At 43.6% G+C, this 24,466-nt stretch overlaps 1 protein-coding gene across 2 annotated transcripts in view; it reads right to left on the minus strand.

The window, feature by feature from the left end:
• HOMER2 (homer scaffold protein 2) overlaps positions 1 to 24,466 on the minus strand; it is a 273,575-nt gene that overhangs the window by 99,979 nt on the left and 149,130 nt on the right. For both annotated transcript variants that reach the window (XM_030189607.1, XM_030189608.1), the window contains exon 2: positions 18,683 to 18,839. In XM_030189607.1, the coding sequence (XP_030045467.1) occupies positions 18,683 to 18,839 (157 nt within the window). The remainder of the gene's footprint in view (positions 1 to 18,682; positions 18,840 to 24,466) is intronic.

Below are 24,466 nucleotides of genomic sequence, written 5' to 3' on the forward strand. Positions count from 1 at the left end.
TTTGGCTGGCCCAGATTGCCTCAAAGCATCTTCTCATGGAACCAAGTTTCACACACATACTTGCTTCTTAATCCCTCCTTTCCTCCCATATAAGTCACACCTTTGAACACCACACACAACCCACAACATTCTAAACAACACAACCTACAACATTCTAAACAGGAAAAATTCATCCAGGCTTGTGTAATTAACACCCATATTAAACAGGTCACTCAAGAGATGCGCAAAGGTGCCCCTCCCCTCCCACAACAATCTCAAAATTTATACCAGAAATAAACCCCACAGATGTTCATTGCATGATTAGAAAGCACAATAAGATGGATAATGTTATGGCCATTGTCTGGAACCCTACAGATGCAGTGGAGAAGTGGCCTAATGGTTAGTCCAGTGGACTTTCTTCTGAGAATTCTGGGTTCGATTCCCACTGCAGCTCCTTGTGACCCTGGGCAAGTCACTTAGTGGCCCTTTTACTAAGCCATGTAGGTGCCCAACGTGTTTCAATTTGGAGTTACCGCCCGGCTACAGCGAGGCCCAGTGTTTTTTTTTTTTTAATGCGCGTCCACTACGCACGCTGGACAATAATTTTTATTTTCCTGCGCACGGTGGAAACCGGGCAGTAATCATCATTCTATGTGCACAGACGATTACTACGCGAGACCTTACCACCAAGTCAATGGCCTGGCGGTAAGGTCTCAGACTCAAAATGGACATGCACCAATTTTTATTTTACTGCACATCCATTTTCGGCAAACATTTTTTACAAAGGTCTTTTTTACAGGCACTCTGAAAAATGGATCTGTGCGCATCCAAAACACGCACCTACACTAGCACTGCCCATTTTTCAGTGCACCTTAGTAAAATGACTCCTTAACCCTCCATTGCCTCAGGTAGAAAAACTAACACTGTGAGCCCTCTAGGGACAGAGATAGTACCTGCATGTAAGACACATTGAACCTGAACTCTGTTTGGGACAATGCGGGATACAAATGTCATAATAAATTTTAAAAAAAATAAATAAATGCAACGTATGGGTGAACCTTGATTCATTAACCAGTCTAAAGCAAAAGATTTTGCTCTGTGCTAATTCCATTCTGGTTGTTTTTCTTTGTTTCAGCCCCAGCAAACTTGCTGTTATGGTCTGTCACACTGCAGTGCAATTAGAGGTTTTCCCTTGATAAATCCTTTTCTTTCTTACCAAGCATGTGCTGCACCTTTGTATTGATTAAATTCAATCAGTCGTTTTAATAGTCGCAGGCAGCTAACTCAACCCCATTTTGTACTATGTGAAGCATAGCTCAATCACACATATATACTCTTTATTGCCAGAAAAACATCCTTGAGCGAATTCCTTAGAGGTAAAATCCTCTCCATAATGCCTCTCAGGGTTAAAGTTTGTAGAATGAGTTTTGTCTTTTACAGCCATGTGGAAGAGTTGTTCTTACTGTGTCAAATTGTAAACTCAGACAGATACTTAAATGCAAATCAGACATTTTTCTTAAAGTCTGACATATTTTAATTTATATGTTACTTAAATGTATATATTTTCCTGACTAAAAAGTCATTCAAAATGGTTACAAAACCATAAAATCAGTAAAAGAATAAAACAGAAAGGCAGATTATTACAAGTTTCCACGTTTATTTCAAGTTTGACATACCGCCCATTGAAATGACCCCCCACCCCACCCTGAGTGGTTTACAAATCATAAGAAAATAACCCTAGAAATTAATGGAAAGAATAAAAGCAAAAGTTAAAACAGAAGAACCACAACACACTCAAACATCTTAACTCAACAAACACTAAGTACCCCGATTCCAATCAAAAAATCAGGGAAGGCATGGCAGAAATCTTATTCAGACCTGAAAAGTGCCTGGAATAAATAGGTCTTAAGCAATCACTTAAAAACTTGAAATGATTCCTCAAACCGTTAAGTACAGTGAGAGGCATTCCAAAGGGATAGCCCAACCACGCTAAACATCCTGGTTCGTATGGAGTCAAAGCAATTCTGCCGATAAAAAGTTGCAACTACCAGACATCGTTGTGAGCCTGACCTTAATAAATGACAAGGCATAGAGGGGATCAAGTTAGCATGATAAGAGGGGCAACCAGTATGACAGCTTTTAAAAACAAACAGAGAGGATGGGGAGTCAATGTGTCTCTCCTTTAAGAGGGGGGTGAGAAGATCAAATTTGCCACAATTAGACAGCAGCCAACTAGCCATATTTTGGACTCTTTGCAGCCATTTCAATTCCCTCTGAGGCATACCGCTGTCGAGTGTGTTACAATAAGCACATAAGTATTGCCATACTGGGACAGAATGAAGGTCCACCAAGCCCAGCACCCTGTTTCTAACAGTGGCCAATCCAGGTCACATGTACCTGGCAAGATCCAAAAAAAAAAGTACATTTTATGCTGCTTATCCTAGAAATAATCAAAAAATATAACCAAAAATGGCAACCCTCCACAACTTATAATTTGAACCATACACAACAAACTGTCAGTGGAGCAGCTCACACTTATTTATGTTTTAATGAGGGGATGTCTCATACTGTCACACAGGCACTTCTTTTTTGTGCTTCCTTAAAGCCTCAGCTTTAGTGACTCAGTTATAATCATCCACTACCCCCAACCACTGATAGTGCTGTCAACCACCTCAAAATCAGAGTTCTGCAGTAAATTAATCCATATTTCAACTGTGCTTATATAACAAAAAATTCTTCTTTGGTTCATATCATTTTTTTGTAAATTTTTATGCACTATCGTTTGTAGCTTATATACAGAGCTTAAATCCTAGAAATAAGCAGTGGATTTTCCCCAAGTCCATTTTAATAATGGTCTGTGGACTTTTCCTTTAGGAAGCCATCCAAACCTTTTTTTAAACTGTTTTTACTACATTCTCTGGCAACGAATTCCAGAGTTTAATTACACGTTACAATAATCAAGTCAAGTGATGAACAGAGCATGTACAAAAAAAAAACACGCAGACCAAAATTGGAAAAAAAAAAAAAGTTCCGGATGGAATACATCATAGGCAGTTTATGCCAACTCTGCTGAATCATATGAGAGACATGGGACTGAAAAGTCAAGTTCTTATCACAAGCTACACCTAGAATCTTAGCTGTGGGAGCAAAAATTATCCTTTTGCCTGCTATCAATAAAGGGTGTATATGAAAAAAAACCGCAATGGGGGTCTTTTACTAAGCAGCTGTGGTAGAAATCAACTGGCGGTAAACACCGAGATGCCCATAGGAATATAATGGGTGTCTCGGCATTTACTGCCAGCTGATTTGTACCAGGAGTTAAAAACATTACCGTAGCTTAGTAAAAGACCCCCCAAGAGAAGCAGAACACAAAAAGACAATAGCTAAACACTCCATTACATTGTTATATTGCTATATTGTTACATTGCTACTTTGTTGCCACATGTTGCAGTGGCGTACCAAGGAGGGGGGCGGTCCGCCCCGGGTGCACGCTGCTGGGGGGGTGCCGCGCGCCTGTCGGCTCTTCGTTTTCATGCTCCCTTTGCCCCGGAACAGGTTACTTCCTGTTCCGGGGCAGAGGGAGCATGAAAACGAAGAGCCGGCAGGCACGCGGCACCCCCCCCCCAGCAGTGTGCACCCGGGGGGTTCTTTTGCTGGGAGATCAGGGGTTCTTTCGCCGGGGGGGAGCGTTGGGCTGTTCCGGGGGGGAGGGGCGGGGTGCATCGGCGATCCGCCCCGGGTGTCAGCACCCCTAGGAACGCCACTGACATGTTGTTCATTCCTATATCTTTTGCCATCAATAAAGGGTATGCAAATACTGGCGAATCAGTTCTGGCAAATGGGACCCCACAGGTTTTCCCAGAATTCAGGACGAAATTATGAGCAATAAGCTGAAAGATCCTGGATTTCCCCGACACTGGTGTCATCAATAGGATGCAGCAACTGAATATCATCAACATAGACGTAAAGCATAGAGGGACAGATTCTATATATGATGCCTAAAAAATCCATGCGGTAAAGATTTTCACCTAAGCGTATTCTAAAAGCGGTGCCTAGATTTAGGCGCGGTATATAGAACACGCTTGGGCAGAAATCCTAGCACCTAAAAACAATCCTAAATCTCAGTGTGTAGATTTACGCACACTGGGGGATATTCTATAACTGTGCATGTAAATTTTGGAATACCATTAAATGCCCATTTACCGCCCATGGTCACACCCCCTTTTGAACTGCACACATTAGAATTTAGAGATCCACACCGAAATCCAGGCATATTCTATAATAATGCATGCAACTTAATTGGCTTAAACTAATCATCATTGATAACAGAACTTAACAAGCAATAATGAGCACTAATTGGCAATAATTAGAATTTATGCACACAACTCACTAACAGGCTCATTTTCAAAAGAGAAGGACGTCCATCTTTCGACATAAATCGGAACATGGACGTCCATCTCCCAGGGACATCCAAATCGGTATAATCGAAACCCAATTTTGGACGTCTCCAACTGCAGTCCGTCACAAGGATGTCCAAATTTCAAAGGGGCGTGGTGAAGGTGGGACTTGGGTGTGCCTAAGACTTGGACGTCTTTGAGCCATAATCGAAAAAAGAAAGGATGTCTTAAAGTAAAACTTGGACGTTTTCACCCGGATGTGTTTTTTTTACGAATAAGGCACAAAATGACCAGCTGACCAATGGAGGGAATCGGGGATGATCAACGGAGGGAATTGGGGATGACCTCCCGTTACTCCCCCAGTGGTCACTAACCCCCTCCCACCTTCAAAATACATCATTAAAAATATTTCGTGCCAGCCTCTATGCCAGACTCAGATGTCATACTCAGGTCCATGACAGCGCATGCAGGTCCCTGGAGCAGTTTTAGTGGGTATTGCAGTGCACTTCAGACAGGCGGACCCAGGCCCATACCCCCCCCTCCCCTTTTGTGGAGGAAACAGCGAGCCCTCCAAAACCCACCACAAACCCACTATACCCACATATAGGTGCCCCCCTTCACCTAATGGCTATGGTAGTGGTGTACAGTTCTGGGTAGTGGGTTTGGGGGGGTTTGGGGGGGCTCAGCACACAAGGTAAGGGAGCTATGTACCTGGGAGCATTTTATGAAGTTCACTGCTAGCTCCTCCCACGTCCAAATGGCTTGCATTTGGACATTTTTGACTTGGACGTCTTTGGTTTCGAAAATTGCCAAAAGTCTAAGACGTCCATGTCTAAGGACGTCCTTGGTATTTTTGAAACGAAAGATGGACGTCCATCTTTTTTCAAAAATACAGTTTTCCCCGCCCCCGGATTTGGGTGTTTTACAAAGATGTCCAAATCCAAAAAAAAGACGTTTCTTTCGAAAATGCCTCTCTAAGTGTATTCTGTAATGAACTGTGTCTAATGCGTGCAGTTCAAAGGGGCATGGCAATGGATGGGGAAATGGGTGTTCCATGGACATTCCCAAATTTACACGCGTAGTTATAGAATATGGCCCAGTGTGCGTAAATCTATGTGCAGGGATTTACATCACTTTTTCGTTGGTGTAAATGGAGGAGTGTAGTTTTAGGCACTGGGATACCAACTAAGCAAATTCTATATACCGTGCCTAAATCTAGGCACCGCTTATAGAATACGTTTAGGCGGAAATGTTTACCAAGCGGATTTTTTAGGCACCTTATATAGAATCTGGCCATAAACCTGAAAATGGACTATTTTGTGGATGGTTCGGGGGTGGAGTCTGACTTATCCAGTTAAGTGCTGATATTCAGCACTTTTTTTTTTTTTTGTTACATTTGTACCCTGCACATTCCCACTCATGGCAGGCTCAATGCGGCTTACATGGAGCAATGGAGGGTTAAGTGACTTGCCCAGAGTCACAAGGAGCTGCCTGTGCCAGGAATCAAACTCACTTCCTCAGTTCCCCAGGACCAAAGTCAACCACCCTAACCACTAGGCCACTCCACTCCACTCAACTTAACTAGACAACTACATAAACAGGACCACATAAAATACAGTCCTATTTTTATCCAGTTTAACTTTTTTGGTTAAGTTCTGAAAAATCGCACTTAACCGAATAAGCATTATCCAGCTATGTATAACCAATGCCAGATCCCAGACATGGCGTGACATTGAATATCGCAGCTGGAAAAAAAAACACACTGCCACCGGCTGAATATTGACCATAATGGAGACATATCTTGATACTACTGATTCTTTTCCAAATCGCCATCAATGTATTTTGGACTGCATTAAATTTGTTCGTATATTTTATCAAGTTTGTGTGAGGGCTGTTACCAGAGAATTACTTAGCTCCATTGTAAGTTGTTCATGGCCTGTTTCTTCTCTTGCCTTGGCATTCAATTTGCAGATCATAAGAAAATAGCTAGGAGAAGACTAGTATGAATGTGGGCACGTTACCTCTTAAAATACATAGTTAATATGAATTCTTATAGTCCTCTTTATCCTGGTTGGTCTAGAACTAATTGCAAACATAAAAAAAAAACAATTACAACATGGTACAATCAAAACATAAAATTACAAAGCAAAAATCTTAAATTCCTTGACTACGTTTGGTTTTCTAGATGCTATAATAAAAAATATAACGACAAACTGTTCTTAATCCTTGTCTCTGATGCCAACTGCACCAGAGAAACATGGAACTCCAAGGACAAACTGTCTAGACATCTCATCCATTCTTCCATCCGACTCTCCAAACCTTTCCACAGATTCCTTAGAAAACGTTGTACAATCGGATCATTGCAGACTTTGGCAAGTTGTTGCCAGATCTGAGAACTTATTTAATATCTTTTAAAGAAACCTCCCCTGAAAAATGAGAACCAGAAGAGTTTCCCCATCTGCGGATGGAAAGACTGACTTAGGAATCAACACAGACCAAGAAAATTGCAAAGTTTCTGGAGGAGAAATAGCTTAGGGCGACAGACCTAACACTGGTATACCCCATTCTCCTCAACTGGAGAATAAGTCAGTGGTTGAGGAGAAGGTGGTGTTTACAATGGGATGGGGCTCAAAACAGCCCCAGATTCAGGAATATTTACACCAGGAACTACAGACCTCATTGACAATGATTGTAGCAGCAAAATGTGTAGAGGACTACTCCCAGTGGACTAGCCTTTGATCTTTCACTTCCCCATCATGGCATACTTAAAGAAGTTCACCACAAACATTCCACATGCAGGTGCTCCAAAGGGGAATGTTGGTCATAACCCTTCAGCCTGAACTTCTGTAGCTGTGTGCCACAGCCAGGGTGTTCTTATGTATGGTAGCAGGTCCCTCCCCCCCCCTATGATGTCAGCAGGGGGTCCGGGTCACTCCCAAAGTCCTCTTTATGATGTCTCTATTCACTCTCGCCTTCTCCAATTCATGCCACAGCCAGGGCATTTTGATATGGTAATGGGCCATTCCCCTGTGATGTCAGCAGGGATCTTCTGATGAAACAGGAAGCCCGGCGTCACTCCTGGTAAGTCCTCCCTCTCACATCAGTACTCCTCTCTCCTTCTCTTTAAGAAAACTTTGAAAAGTAATAATTACATCTCCTTTTCTCAAGAGAGAGATTATTCCATTCTGATGCTGTTCAATACAAATAAGGCTTAAGTCATACCATACCCCCTATAAACACAGTTAGGAAAAAAAAATTTTGGCATTTAGAAAAGGAAAATGTACAAATAGTTCTAAAGCCTACGTTTAATGCTTCAAAATTTGTAGTATGTTAATTTTACTCTAACAAGACCAGAGCACTGCATTAATGACTTTATGGAGAGAATATTAAAAGGAAATTTTAAAACCAGCCAGGAATGTAAAACCTTTGATGTTAAAATTAAGAAGTGTTTTGACACCCACTAGACAGAACTAATGAAATATCTGGGTTTCCTATGACATTATAAAGCCATATAATTATAGTACTTTTGTCACTCTCTGATCATCCATCCATCTCACCCTGATTTTCACCCCCCACTATCACTCCTCCTACCTTTCCCCATTAGACTGTCATTGGAATGTTTTAAATTTTCACTCATATATTCTGATATTTGTCATCATTGCTCATTTCTTACCTGAAGAAGGTGGTATTGCCTTCGAAATGTAATCAAAACATGCATTAAGTTAGCCCAATAAAAAGGGACCCATCTTATTTTCTTTTCTTTGTTTTATTTCTATATTACCCTAAGACAGTAGTGAAATGATCAGAGTAAGAGATTCTATGTCTGCTGCCCAAATGCTATCCAAGTAAATGATCTAGGCCAGTGATGGGCAACCTTTTGAGCTTGGTGTGTCAAAATTCGCCCAAAAAACGAGCATAACTCGGGTGGTGTGTCACTTCGAGAAAAAAAAACCATAATTTTGCGATATTTAAAGTTTAAATAACAAAAATGTATAATTGTAATATATAACTGTATTTAATAAACCAAAAACTAATTATTTAACTTACCTGCCGCTATTTCTAATGGCGGGAAACGGCACCCATGATTTATTCTCCCTTTTTGTTTTCCCTCTCTCATAACGAATTGCTAAAAACAAGTAGTGAAAGGAGCATTATAAAAGCAATGAAAAGTGATTTCTTAGCTGGACCGGTATTTTTAGGAACTTCCCAAACAAGTGTGGAGCAGGAGCAGCAGTCATTGTCCAAGCACAGCTGAGCTAAGGCTGCAACAGGATCACAGAGAGGAAGAAAGCGGCCGCTGACCGACTTTATTTGTCTGAAGAGAGCAGCAGCTGCCTGGGTTACTGGCAACTCAGCACTCAGGTTCGACATTTAATCACAATTGCCTGGAGCCTCCGGCAGTTATTTCACCTGGCTGAGCTACAACTGCAGTGAGCTGTGATTGGTTGTAGGGAGCCTGTCTGGCGCCTAAAAGGGCATTCCTGATTGGATGATTCTGACGAAGAGGACTGCTGGTTACCAAGGCTGCGAGGTGGGGCGGAGCAGGGGGGTTCCGACTCGGAGTGGGGTTCTGAAGCTGCAATAAGACCACCAACGCCCCTGTCGCCCCTGCCTAAGACCGGCCCTGGCAGTAAGAGCAGGTAGGCTGGGTTCTATTTGCTGCCGGCTTTCAACCCGCGTGTCATCCAAAATGGCTACGCGTGTCAGTGCTGACACGCGTGTCATAGGTTCGCCATCAGGGATCTAGGCAAAATGAATGGGCCAACTGTTCTTTATCTGCCATCACCTAGTACACTGGTATTTATGAAAGAGGATGAGTGTGACACTCCTCTCAAAAGCAGAGCTCATTAAGATTTCTCAAATCAAACACACAAAGGGTCTTCAACAGGCATGCGGTTGATGTCCTCCCCGTTATGATTTATGATGTACTAAACACAACATGGGGAAAAGCCTCTTATTCTATACTATTTCCATGAAACCTAGTATCATTTTAATACTACTGGGGAGTAGGAGTACCAATGATTTGATCACACTTTGCAGCTGCTGAACTTCAATATTATTTGCAAACTTCCTAGGCCTGTAGATTAAAAACAATACTGAGCAACTACATAGAACTGTACTGAACAAACAAGCCCCGAGCAGACAGCTTTACTGTATTTGTTTTATTTTTGTTTACAAAAATATTACCAAAAACTGCAAGAGTAATCTTGATAAAGAAAAATAAAAGGGGCAAACATCATTAATCCTAGACATCAGGAACCAAGATGGCCACCTGAAGGAAGACACAGGATGGCGTCTCTGCACTCTCTCTGTAATATGGGGAACAAGTGCAAAAAGGGAAACCTAAGGGCTTTCCCTCTGAGCATAGGCGCCTACTCCATGGGTGCTGTGGGTGCTCAAGCACCCCCAATATTTTTACCCGCCGGAAGTCGGAACCGGAAGTTCCCTTCCCAACCAGCCCGACTTGCCCGGTGCCCGCACTCTTCTCCCTCAACAGTCCTCCGCCGGTCCGCCCTTGCCTTCCTGCATGCCGCCTAGAATTTTAAAACTCATCTTACCTCGGGGTCCTGGCGGCAGCAGTGAAATGCGAGCAGGCTCAGCGCTTCAGCCTTCCCTTCTCTCTCAGCTCTGGTCCCACCCTTGCGGAAACAGGAAATGAGGGCGGGACCAGAGCTGAGAGAGAAGGGAAGGCTGAAGCGCCTGCTCGCCTTAGACTACTGCTGCCAGGACCCCGAGGTAAGATGCGTTTTAAAATTCTGGCCAGCACGCAGGAAGGCGAGGGCGGACCGACGGAGGACTGTTGTGGGAGAAGAGGTCGGGCTGGGGTTGGGACTGGCACTCGGAGGGAGGGGGGCCTGGAACTCGGAGGAGGGGGAGGGTGATTGCACCACCTGTATATAAAAAAAATAAAAAATAAAAAAATTCAGCACCCCCAATCATTTTGAAAAGTTGGCTCCTATGCCTCTGAGTCCCAGGTTTTTCCCCTTTTCAGCAAGTTACCACCGCTGAAGAATTTTTCCGACAAACGCTGGATCCTCCTACTGTGCCACCAGAAGCAGCGGCCATGAGAGACTCGATAACATCTTTGAGCCCGAACCAGCGTCAAGCGCCACTCCCCCCGGAGCAGTGTCTTAGTTCGGGATAGAGCCACAGTGCTCTCCATTGGAAGATGGCACGGAGGCTCAGGAGGGCGCCCTCCAAACTGGTGCTATGCCTGGATCATCTCTTCTCGAAGGAGCTGGAGAAAGCCGGCGGACGGGGGAATCCTTTGCTGTAATGGGTTTGCCTATTGCATTGGAGAAAGAAGCATTTCTTCAGCAGTTGAAGGTACCTGTTCGTTGGTGAAACCTGGGCAGATTTCACTCGAATCAGTGTGGGATGTTATTCATTGCATATGGCTGTGACATCTCTTACAAATACTGTGGTGTCTTTATCTTCTTTGAAAATTGATAGAGACATGAAACTTGTACAAAATCAATTGCAGAAGGTTACAACTGAGTTTGCCAAGTCTCAGAATATTCAATCTGCCCTGGTTAAAGACAAATATGTTACCTCGAGGCAGTTCAAGAACCTGGAAAACTCCATAAGATTCTTGAATTTACATTTCCTCAATTTTTCTAAACACCCTATTTTATCTGCATTGCAGTTGTTGAAGAGCTATTTTGAGGAGATATTATTAATTCCTAAATAAGCTATTCCAACGGTTTCTAAGTTATATTATATTCCAGTAAATGTGAGTGAAACTTCTAGATGTTAAGAGTTCTTCTAGAGCTGACCAGGCTTTTGAAATACAAGACATATCACAGGACAGCCTTAACTTGACAGAGTTTCTTGAGAAATCCAATTCTGAAGTTGTGCCTCGTGCAACTCCTGTTGTGACTTTTGTGTTTCCTCAAGATAGAGATCACGTCTTGAGGCTTTATTTTCACCACAGACAAAAGCTCTTTATGAACCAAAAAATTTTGATTTTTCCTGATTTGACAAAGATTACACAGGAACAAAGGAAGACATTTCTTTTGTTACATTCTCAGATGGTTTCACTTGGGGCTAAATTCCTATTGTGTTTTCGTTGCAAATGCTGTGTAACTTATTCCTCAAAAAAGAATGTATTTTTTTGATCCTGAGAAAGTCTTTTTTGGTTGCAAAGAAGATGGAACCATCTCATACCTCAGATGGACCGATTCAAATTAGTGCTTAATTTTGGCTTCTTCAATTCGCAATTGAATTATTATTATTTCTTTAAATTCACCTATACTTCAAGGTGTATGCTTTCCTACTCTCAGATCTCCCCTTTTAGTGGCCTGCTGAAACTATAATTATTTCTTTAGTTGGAATTCGGAGAAATGGGTTTAATCTATTTCTTCCTTTTCTTTTTCCAATTACTTTTACTAAGATGTGTGTTTCTTTTTCAAGTGTATAAGCTTGTAATGATTTAGAATGTTAATAAATAAATGAGTTAAAATAAAATCTTAGGCAAAAGCTAGGGTCAACCATAAAGAATAAAAAAAGTTTTCAGATGATAAACTTTCATACCACTAACTTAAAGTCCACAATTTTAGAGGGAGACAAGGCACAATTCAAGGATAAATTTCTCTAGAACAACAATATAGGAAGAGAAGACATGTTAAACAAAGCTAAGTACATAAGTAATGCCACACTGGGAAAAGACCAAGGGTCCATCGAGCCCAGCATCCTATCCACGACAGCGGCCAATCCAGGCCAAGGGCTGAATATACTACGGAGTAGATGTCACTGGTCTAGAAGACAAAGGGGGAGGAAGAAACAGCACCTTTAGCGTCCAAAAAAAGCAGCCAAAATTGTTAGATTCAAATAAAACATTTTACAGAATTCAACTTAACTACACATTAAATATGTAGTTAAGTTGAATTCAGCAAAATAAACAAAAAAAAGTGCTGAACTCTAGGTCTTAGCTTCAAGAACAGCTGGCATCTCTTCTATGTCCACCTAGCCACATCAGGAAAATTTTACTTTGCAATTCAAAAATAGGGCAGCACTGTGACAAAAAAATTTTTTTAGTAAGCAGTCGCAATCAGTATACAACATAAAAAGTGACTATCAGCATAGTTGGTTTGATATCATAGGTTATCCTCCTCCAATGTTTGAATCATATTGAACTGGTCAAAGGTGATATCAGAATCAGTAGCTATTTGTAGCGATGAATCTTTCTTTTTAAAGAGAGAAACATGATAATCTTTGCAACAGGTTGATAGGACAGCTCAGGGATATTCAAACCTTCAGTCAGTCAAAGGAGCTACAAAAGGCACTTTAGGGAAATTTATAAATCTTAAGGTTCTCTGCCTAAGATTTTCAATTTTTTTGTACATCACTATATTGTCTTTAATAAGACAAGTTTATAAGTCTTAATATTTTTATCAACCTGTTCCATTCTTTTTTCCAAAAAAGAGGTACTTTGTTCTGTAATCTGCAACAGAGCAGAATATTGATGTATCTGTGAAGACAAAACTGGAAAAAAAAACCCCAGCTTTGTAGAAAAAAAGTTTCTAATCTCACCAGTGCGTCCCATATTGAATCCATAGTGATATTTGCAGGTTTGGCTGGTAGAGCAGATTTGGTCAGCTCTTTCTGAATCTAAATTGGTGCTTTCAACATTGAATCTCCTGCTCCAAACTGCCGACTGCCACCGTCGCCTCCCAGAGCCTCACCATCTAGTGAGGCTCCCAATGACACAGAAACTCCAAATTCTGAGCCCATTTCAGGCTCCTGTCCCTACTCCTTCTGGAGGGACTGGAGATCCATTGAGCTGTATTTAAATACACACTTGATCTGACACTGTGATAGTGGTGTGAGGTCAGGGAATTTAGTGAATCCCCAGTCCTGCCATGACAAATGTTAGATGGATTTATTAATTCTTGTAAAGTTTGCATATCTTTCACTTTTTCCCTCCCCCCCTACCACAGGTCCAACATCTCTTCTGTCCCCCTCCCTGCCCTATAAGTCCAGTATTTCTCCTGCCCTGTATTTTCTCCCCTGAAGAGTGAAGCACTTCTTTCTCTTCCTCCTTCAGCCACTGGCAACAATAAGCGATCAGCTTAGCAGGGTTTAAAAAAGGTCTGGACGGCTTCCTAAAGTAAAAGTCCATAGACCATTATTAAACTGACTTGGGGAAAATCCACTGTTTATTTCTGGGATAAGCAGCATAAAATGAATTGAACTTTTTTGGGATCTTGCCAGATATTTGTGACCTGGATTGGCCACTGTTGGAAACAGGATGCTGGCCTTGATGGACCTTTGGTCTGTCCCAGTGTGGCAATATTTATGTACTTATGTACTTATTAACACTGCATCACAGGTCTGAGGTCTATACCACGTCCCAACATAAATTTGTTAGTGTGGTCATGCCCTAGAAAGTGTCCAAAAGTATTTTTACGAAAAAAAAAGAAATGCCACTTAGCTTGCCATACCTTTTTGGGGCACAACCAAACTAAAAATTTATGTTGGGACTTGGTATAGACAACAGATTTGTGACGCACTGTTACATATTGGTGCCAGTGGTGAGATATGCATATCACTTGCCCTGTGGCACTACAAAAGATATTGAACACTCTTTGTGCTGTCAAATTAAGTTAAACACTGTTGGCTGTTAGGCACTGAAACAGTCACAAGATGTGTAGGTAAAAACAAGAGACTAATTTATGTACAATCCAGTTATGAGCTATAAGTAGATACAACACATTGATGTGAAGAGAGAAATGTGTTATTAGTTTCACATAATAGGACTTTTGTTTTGTGTTGGAATTCAATTGATTCTCCCCTTTGGGCATAATCCATAAATTAAAATGCTTTATAAAATCAAGTCCCAAGTACATCTATGACAGCAGCTAATAATAGTCATACAAAACTATCCTAGAAAAGGATTAAAGTAGGGCTGTAGTGCGAGTCGGTAAAAAAAAGGTACCAACACCAGCTTCAAAAAACAACAAAAAAAAAAAAAAGTTTCCTTGTAAATGCCTGATAGACTTCGAGATCAATCATTATATTTTCTTAGATCCTGTTCAACTGGAGACTTTTTTGGATGATAAGGTGGTTATTGCAGATTAAATTAGGGCTGAATTATATCTCTTTATTTTGGGGGTTATGTAATTAGGTTTTGATTTTATTTTGTCCTGCATTGCATAAAGTTAATATTTTCTTATTCATGTTTTCTACTCCTCCTATACATACTGAAATCTTCCTCTTGATGTGGACTTGAAGATGATTATTTTAGTGTATTTCTTGATGTAAATTACTTATTTTTTGTATTATTTTTTGCATTAAATAAAATTTAAATTTATAAAAACAAAATATATACTTATACATACAAATCTTTGTCCTGGATCTAAAGTTATAGTTGTCAGTACTTTAAATCAGTGGCACAGCCAAGGGGGTGGGGGAGGGAGTCCTCAGGAGCCTGAGCCCCCCCCACTGCGGGCTGAGGCCCCATCCAACACTGTAGCAGCCAATACATGGCTGGTGCAGGTGCTCAAGCTCTACCAGCTAAAGAGTTTCCCTGATGGAACCCAGCCCGTGTTTCCTGACTAGCAGGAAATCATCAGGGTGCTCTAGCAGCTGAAACTTGCACTTCCACACACGGTCAGTTCACGTATTTGAACTGAGCATGCGTGGAAGTGCTGGCGTCAGAAGCTAGAACAGCCTGTCTGCTTCTCCACTTCTTAGACAGCAACTGCAGGGCTCCAGTAGTGAAACCACAGATGGTGGGGCTTGAGCATCCCCGCCAGCAAAAGATATAATTCGGGAGGGGGGCTGAAAGGAAATGCTTGCCCCACCCCCAGTCTATCCCCTGCACACCCTTCCCTACCCACCACACACACACTGGCTACACCACTGCTTTAGATCCAGAACAAAAAAATGTAAATCCTAATATCAGTAGGAGTCAGAGTCGGACAGTAGAAAAACAAAGGAGTCAAAGTCGAAGGTTTGGTATACTGACTCCACGGACCTGGATAAAAGCTCCCGATATCACTGGTAAACGAATCAGGAAAAAAAAAAAAAAAGACGAGCACAATTTATAACATAATAGTTAATTCCCTTCACCTTCTTATTTTTTCCTAAGCATAACACAATTATTGGACAAACACTTCCTTGATGAAAAGTAGGAGTTAATAAAGAAATCCAGGGACTTCTATAGTGACTGAACAGGTAAAAAGTGAATACTCCATAATGGTTCCTGTTTTACAGTACCTCCATGCTCACTTGGTACATGGACATGAAAGGATTTCAAAAGGCATATTGTTTTAAATAGAAATACAGTGAAATTACTCACCTGTAGCTTTCCTTTATTTTCTGGAAGCTGTTGGCAGGCCCAGCCGTGCAGGTGCAAGCACCTTCCTGTCTGCCCAACTCATGTGTGACCAGAAGTTAGATAAGAAAGAACAAATGCAACTCCTAGGGGAGGTTGGAGGGTATGTGAGAACATACGTCTTGTTTGTCCTCAGAGAAAGCAAAGTTACTCACCTGTAGCAGGTGTTTTCTGAGGACAGCAAGACATGCTGTTCTCACATGTGGGAATCCCTAGCTAATAGACTCGCCGAAAACAAACATCATCAATAGGGCGTCGCAACGGCAAGGCTAACATGAACCAATAACACTAAACAACATAAACTTTCCTGTTGTGAAGGTGCAACCAGAAACAGAAAAGAATGAGCCTAAGAGCTGGATTCTAGACTCCAAACACATTTTGCAACACTGTCTGATCAAACCAGCTATCGCGTTGGGTGTTCTGCTCAAGATAGTAGTGGTATGTGAATATGTAGACTAAAGATCACTTCCCAGCTCTACAAACATTCCTATTTCCAAGGTTGCTGCTGGGGCTGGAGCATCTGCTGGGGAGGCTTCTGCCCTAAAACCTCCAAGAAGTGGATGCCGCAGATGAAGTGGTATAATTGTTTCTTAACGAGGTCAATGACCTCTTTCACCTTTTCCACAAAAAGACTTGTCACTTCAGCAAGGGACATCTGACAATTTTTCTTGAATCGCTGCTCCAGGTCTGAAACATGCAGCCATGACAGAGTTTACGCATACCAACACTTAAGGCAGAAAGTCTGAATGCCAAGTCAGAAGCATCAAAAGTTGCCCAGGCTGTGTGCTTTCAACACTCCTTCTGCTTAGCTGATAGCTGACAGAGTTTCATAGCCTTATTAGGAGGTAGAGTGTCCACGAACTCCAGCATACTGCATACCAAGTTCTTCACATACATGCTCGTGTAAAGTTGGTAAGACTAGATGCAGGAAATAAGCACAAAGCCTTGAAACACTTTCCTCCCAAAAGACTCCAGGGTGCAAATATCCCTTCCTGGGGGGAGTCGAGGCACAGGTACTTGCACTTCTGGCTTTTGAGAGCATATTTGACCACTACGGAATGGTGTGAAAGCTGCAGCTTCTAGAATCTGAGAGTCTTCTGCACTCTATGTATACAGTCTATGTTCTTTGGAACAACCTGTGCAGTGAGTGGGGTCTCTCAATTCTTATCTGTGCAGTCTTAAGGATGTTGTGCATGGCCACTGTCACAGCTTCCTTAGGAGGGGAGTCAAATCAAGGATGTCCAACATCTCAGCAGTGGGTTCGTCCTTGATTTCCAACTTACATGGGATGGCCTCAGCCATCTCCTTCAAAAAGTTGGTAAAAGAGAGCTCCTTTGGGAGAGACTTTCTCCTTTCCTGTGGTGAAGACGGGTCTGAAGGTAGGCCAAGGGATCCCTCGTCTGAGAGGTCCTCTGGCTCTACATCAGATCCCCAGGAGTGGTCCGTACCTGACTCAGCAAAAGCATCTGCCTCAGACCACTGAGCATGCAACCAGGCTCTGGGTGGAGTGCCAAGATATGGGTCCCTCTTTGGACTCCGGGGTCACTTCCTCCCCTGAGGGGCTGAAACAGAACACCATATTCGGCAGTGCCAGCTCTGATGCCCGATGAGACACCAGTGTCGATGAATGCTCAGCAGACAGGGCATGGGTCTCCAGGATGGGCTGGAGTGGCACTATAGTCGGTACCAACACCCTTGATGCCTCGGAGTTCTGCTGAGCTTGTAAGATGATTAAAACCATTCCTCGAGGGCAGGCATCAGTAAAGGTGGGGACTAGTGCCAGTGTGGAGACAGCCTGCAAAGAAATAGGAGCTGAATCTCAGGAAGGGTCCCAGTTTCAGGGAGACTAGCACATTAGCACTGCTTCCACAGAGGGGGAGCTATCCTCACAGTGCCAATGCTGATGTCCCAGAGCTCCTGGAACAGTGCTTCGATGAGGACTGATGCTGGTGGTTCTCTCTTCATTCAAATGCACAACACTGGTACCCCTCGGTGCCAAAGAACACAATGCAGAATCCACGCGAGTCCTCGGTTTCGGGTCCAATGATACTCGACCTGAACAGGCACTACTAACACCCAATGTTAAGGAAGGGGAGACCTCCCCAATGTCGATGCATCTCCAGTGTCCAGAGCAGCACCAGAAACATAGGGACTGAAGCCTTTGATGCTGACGTCGATGGACTGGACTTTGGCATGACAAAAAGTTTCTCACACTGGACCTCCTGACTTTCCTGTGTTCTCTTCTGCACAAGGAGCACAGTGAGAAGACTTATGATCAGGCCCAAAACAGATTAGGCATTCGTAATGAGATCAATCATGGACATGGTCTTAGCATAGTGTGTGCATCACTAGAACCTACTGGAAGGTTTGTGGGATACAACGGGGAAGACAGCTTCAGTGAAGTCAAACAGCTCAATTCTTAAAGGTTTTTGGGTTTTTTGAAACTGAAACCTGGCCGGGAGCTCAGGCCTACAGAGGCTGTGAGTCACAGAAAATCAAGAAAACTTAAAAAGAGCTGAAAAAGAAAACTAAGAGGATAGAGGGAGCAAGGAAAATAATTAAATAATAATTGGTCCTATGCTACTCACAAAACTAGAGGCACAAAGGTACGAAAAATACTCCACAAGAAGAAATAGCTGAGTGACAAAGAAAATGAAGACACGTCTTCACTGCTCCAAAGATGAGAGAAGACTGCGGGTCCCGTGTGAGTTGGGCAGATGGGAAGGGCAGACGCGCATGCACAGTTGGGCCTGCCAAAACCTTCCAGAAACTAAAGGGAACACTGGCCAGCATCTGCACCAGGGTTCTGTACGTGATGTCACCCCATATACGAGAACAGCACGTCATGCTTGTTCTCGGAGAAATATATTTTCAAAGTTTCTGTCTTCAGTCGCATTATATGTGAATCACCCAAAGTCACTCAACAGCATGCATGCATCTGTCAATCAACTAGCTATCAGCTTCCTACCTTAGTTCCATCCACGCTGATAATCCGATAGCTGTTTCTTGTACTGTCATAGAAGTAGGAAACAGTTACCGCCTGCTTGCTTGCTGGAACCCAGTTTTTCTTGGTGGCGGGGTCAATTTGGAAGACATGTGCTCTTGTGGTAAAGATGGGCTGCTCTCTGGAATAGGGAAAGAAAACAGACACAGGAGTGAGTTTGTGGAAAGGCAACATAAAGCATAAGTGAAACTGACACAGACAGGTGGCACCTTCCTTACAGACTAACCTATTTATTGAGCATACTCAAATGCTCAGCACTATAAATCTTTCATTGCCAGTGACCTCAGTGACCACTCGTTTCACATGAGCAAACTGCCCATGACTCGTCTTACTCATCAGTCACTAAACAGCCGTTATATTCATTCTTACACTGTGTATACTACTTCAATTTAATACTTAAGATTTAGAAAAATGGCTTAAACTTAGCTTAATAATTCTTCAATATTCAGATCCGCTGCCTACACAGACCATGTTTCACTAGGTACTAAGACAGAGATGTTTTAAGGGTGCAGACCTAAAACAAAAATACAGCAAGTTAAAACTAGAAAAAGTGGTTGTAAAACTAATCATCTACAACCCCACCATCACTGACAAAATGTACCTAACTGCCAATGCCTCCCTTTATCTCAACATTTTACGTAAAAATGGCGGCAGCAGCCCAACCCATTTAAATACCACTGATTGGTCTTCCTTGATGTGAAGCAGTTATGCGATTGGACCTATTTAGTTCATTGTTTAAACCATTCGGACTGATCGTATCCAAGAAAAATATCCACCTATGCTCTTTATAATTGGTCTTCCTTAATGTAGATAAGTTTTACAACCACTTTTCCTAGTTTTAACTTGCTGTTTTTTTGTTTTAGGTCCACACCCTGAAGAAGCTGTGGCTTAAAGACTAGCAAAACATGGTATGTGTAGGCAGTGGATCTGAATACTGGAGAATTATTAAGTTTACGCCATATTTACTAAAGAGTTACAAGTTTAAGTATTAAATTGAAGTAGTATGCACTTAGCATTGAATATAAAAGTTGTTTCGTGACCAGTGAAGAGTAAGGCGAGTCATGGGGCAGTTAGCTCATGTGAAACAGGTCGTCACTGAGGTCACTGCCGATGAAAGATTTAGAATGTTGAGCGTTTGAGTATGCTTGATATTATACTTCCCATGCGTCTTATCTTCCGTCTGGACCGTTATACTCATATCACCCCTCTCCTCAAATCACTTCACTGGCTTCCGATCAGGTACCGCATACCGTTCAAACTTCTCCTACTAACCTACAAATGCACTCAATCTGCAGCCCCTCATTACCTCTCTACCCTCATCTCCTCTTATGTTCCTACCCGAAACCTCCGCTCACAGGACAAATCCCTCCTCTCGATACCCTTCTCCACCACCGCCAACTCCAGGCTCCGCCCTTTCTGCCTCGCCTCTCCCTATGCTTGGAATAAACTCCCTGAGCCCATACGCCAAGCCCCCTCCCTACCCATCTTCAAATCCCTACTCAAAACCCACCTCTTCAATGTCGCATTCGGCACCTAACCATTATACCTCTATTCAAGAAATCTAGACTGCCCCAACTTGACATTTCGTCCTTTAGATTGTAAGCTCCTTTGAGCAGGGACTATCCTTATTTGTAAAACTGTACAGCGCTGCGTAACCCTAGTTGCGCTTTAGAAATGTTAAGTAGTAGTAGTTTTAGAGTCTGACCAATTAAAGGGATTTAACCAATTTATTAAGGCACTAGTAAAAAAAAACCCGTTTCTGATGCAAATGAAACGGGGGCTAGCAAGGTTTTCTTCAAAGTGTGCATGTGGGAGTGTGTGTGTCCCTGCCCTCTGCCCTCTCTCCCTCCCCCTCCCTCCTCCCCCCTCCGAGTCCAGTCCTTCAGTGTTGTTTCCTGCTGTTCTGTGTTTTTGTTACAGAGAGAGTGAGGGCATCTCTCTCCCCTTCCCCCTCTGAGTCCTTCACTGTTACAGAGAGAGGGATTTCGTGCTGTGCTGTTTTCCTTCACTCATGGGGAAACCGGATATCTCTGGCGCTTCACACTTCCGGCTGGAGGCTTCAGTGGTGCCTTTTATATATATAGATGAGCTTTTAAGGACCAGAGCCCATTTCTTCAGATGTTTTTATATAGAAACATATTCTTGACTAGAAACATATTGAAACCTTCCCTGTAATACTATGATATCAGCAGATGAGATGTATATGAATTATTTGCTGAGCGTCCTTAAAATGCCCCATATCATTCTTATTATGGTCTCAGAGCACATCATACATATCCTGTGGGGGTTTTTTTTTTAAGAGGAAAGGTAGGGGACAGTATGGATACTTTGGAATCTCTAACTGGGCTACATTTAACTGAGATATTGGAACCTTCCATTGCTGAAAAGTGATCATGCTTCTGTGTGTCCTTTGTTACAACAGCTGACAGCGAGGAAAAATTAATTCTTACCGGATAATTTTCTTTCCATTAGTCCCAACAGATCAATCCAGAGACTTGTGGGTTGTGTCCCTCTATCAACAGATGGAGATAGAGAGAACCTCTGGGGGTTTGCTATATGTGGACCTGTGCTGAACCTCAGTATGAACAATACCAAAGCAATGGAATGGAAACAATAGAAAACTCTCGTGACATTGTCAGACCAATTGACCAACATACTTCCACCACTTCTATATTTATTTTTTAATCAAATGAAGAAACGTTCAGAACGGAACCCCCCCAAAAACTAACCAACCGCAACAAAACTGCAGACAGTAAACCCGGGTGGGGGGGGGGGGGGGGGGCTCTGGATTGATCTGTTGGGAATAATGGAAAGAAAATTGTACGGTAAGAATTATTTATTTGTTGCATTTGTATCCCACATTTTCGCACCTATTTGCAGGCTCAATGTGGCTTACATAGTACCGGAGAGGCTTCGTAAACTCCGGTATGAACAAATACAAAATGATGTTGTGGTAAGATAGGTTCTTGTGGAGTTTTCCTTCCATGGCGCCCCACAGATCAATCCAGAGACTTGTGGAATGTACCAAGCAGTCCTCAAGTAGGGCGGGACACTCCCAACCCAGCAGAAATCACAGACGAGCCAAACACCGCATCTTGACGTGCTGCCACATCCACCCGATAATGACGAGTGAATGTATGGACCAAAGCCCATGTAGCTGCCCTGCAGATATCTCCCAGAAAAACCAAATGGGACTCTGCATAGGAGGAAGCTTGAGATCACATAGAATGAGCACAAACTTGCAAAGGGGCTTGTTTGCCCAATGCCACATATGCCGAAGAGATGGCCTCCTGCAACCAATGGGCTATGGTGGCCTTGGATGCCATACGACCCTTCTTACTGCCTCCAAAAAGGACGAAGAGATGGTCAGAAAGACAAAATTCATTCATCACCTGAATGAAGCGCTTTGAGAAATAGATTAAGGTTCCAGGATGGCAGAACTGGCATGTGAGGAGGGCACAAATGATTTACGCCCCTCAAGAAAGAACCACATCTGGGTGGGAGGTGATGGATGCCCCCTGAAGCCAGCCTCTAAAAAAAAAACATGCCCGAGCTGCCACCTGCACCTTAAGAGAACTCAACAAGAGTGATTTTTGTACAGCCTCCTGAAGAAGTGCAAGGATAACACTGATGCCGAAGCCGCTGACAATCCCAAACTCGCACACCACAAATCAAAGGTACGCCACACTCTAGAATAAGCTATTGAGGTGGATCTTTTCCGAGCCCAAAGCATCGTAGCAATAACAGAGTCCAAACACTCTTTTCTTCTCCACCTGGCCCTTTCAAGAGCCAGGCCGTAAGACCAAAGGGGGAGGGATCCTCCATCGTGACTGGCCCCTGCAACAGGAGACCGTCCTGGGCTGATAGCAGAAAAGGACAATCGAACAGAAGCCTGATCACATCGGTGTACCAGGGTCGTCTGGGCCAATCCGGGGCCACTAGGATCACTCGACCAGGATCAGTAACCTGCCCACCATTGGCCAAGGGGGAAAGGTATAGAGCAGGCCCCTGGGTCAAGGTTGAATAAGAGCATCGATGCCTTCTTAGCCCAGCTCTCATCCCCTGCTGAAGAAACGAGGAACTTTCGCATTGAATTCGGTGCCATTAAGCCCATCTCTGGCATCCCCCAACAGGCAGTTATCTGATCGAAGGCCAAGAGGGGACAGTGTCCACTCCCCCAGCTCCAACTGGTGGCGACTGAGAAAATCCACTTGCACATTCTGTGACTCCGCTATATGAGCCGCTGTCAAGAAAGAGAGATGAGTCTCTGCCCAACGGCAGATCAGAGCCGCCTTGCGTGCTAGGGGTGCACTCCTGGTGCCCCCGATGGTTTATGTAGGCAACCGCCATCACATTGTCCGAAAGAACTCGAACTGGGCAACCACGGAGAAGAGACAGAAACTCCCAAAGGGCCAGACGAATCGCCCGTAACTCCAAGCGGTTGATGGATCATTACGCCTCCGTCAAAGTCCAAATGCCCTGGGCCATCTGTTGCAGGCAATGAGCCTCTCGGCCAGACAGTGACGCATGCGTGGTCACTATCTTCTAGTCCGGGGTTGCCAGAGGAATGCCTGGCACCAGATTCTTTTGAATGAACCACCAGTGCATGATTGTGTGAACACAGGCCGAACATGGCACCCGAACCTCGCAATCCTCCAAGAGCAGAGACCAACGGCTCAGAAGGTGCCACTGGAGGGGGCGCATGTGAGCTCTGGCCCACTTTACCATGTCCAAGGTGGAGGCCATGGAACCTAGAACTTGTACATAGACAAAAAAGCCTGTGGGTTAGGAGTTTGAAACAGCGCTCGAAACTGAGCCTGTAACCGCTGTGCTCGAGCTGAAGGAAGAGAAACTATCCCTGTTCGGGTATCGAAGCACACCCCCAAGTATTCCAGCGTTTGGGAAGGCGTTAGGCTGCACTTTGGGAAGTTGATTACCCAACCAAGCGACTGAAGCAACCCGACCACTTTGTCGGTTGTCTGCCGACTCTCCTCGAAAGAAGACGCCCACACAAGCCAGTCGTCTGGATAGGGATGGACCTGAATCCGTTCCTTCCTGAGATAGGCTGCCACTACTACCAGGACCTTGGAAAAGGTCCGAGGCGCTGTGGCTAGGCCGAAGGGCATCGCTTTGAATTGAAAATGATGACCGAGCACTGCAAAGCAAAGAAAGCGCCTGTGGGGAGGCCAGATTGGAATGTGTAAATAGGCCTCCGAGATCGAGAGAGGTCAAAAACTCCCCTGGCTGTACCGCTGTGATCACCGATCGGAGGGTTTCCATGCGGAAAAGCCAAACCCATAAGGACCTGTTGACGCACTTGAGATCTAAGACGGGTCTCCAAGAACCGCCCTTTTTTGGCACCACAAAATAAATGGAGTATCGACCGCACCCTCTTTCTGCTGGGGGTATAGGCTGGACGGCACCCAGCCGTTGTAAGTTCAGGAGGGTGTGTCGAACGACACGCACCTTGGCGGGACATTTGCAATGAGATTCCAGAAAAGAGTCTAGTATCGGACGAGCCAATTCTAACTTGTAGCCGTCTCTGATAACCTTCAAGACCCATTCGTCAGATATTACCCTGGTCCACTCCACCAGGAATAGGGACAGTCTGCCCCCAATAACCAGCTGGATATGGACCAGGGCCCAATCGTTGGGTGGACCTGGCTGCGGGCTGGTTTCTGTTACCGGAAAGGAAGGCCCGCCTGTCACCTCGAAAGGGATGAGGCGTCTGAGAAGACCTTGCTCTCT

The sequence above is a fragment of the Microcaecilia unicolor genome, chromosome 1 (genome assembly GCF_901765095.1).
Source record: "Microcaecilia unicolor chromosome 1, aMicUni1.1, whole genome shotgun sequence".
Classification (NCBI taxonomy): Eukaryota; Metazoa; Chordata; class Amphibia; order Gymnophiona; family Siphonopidae; genus Microcaecilia; species Microcaecilia unicolor.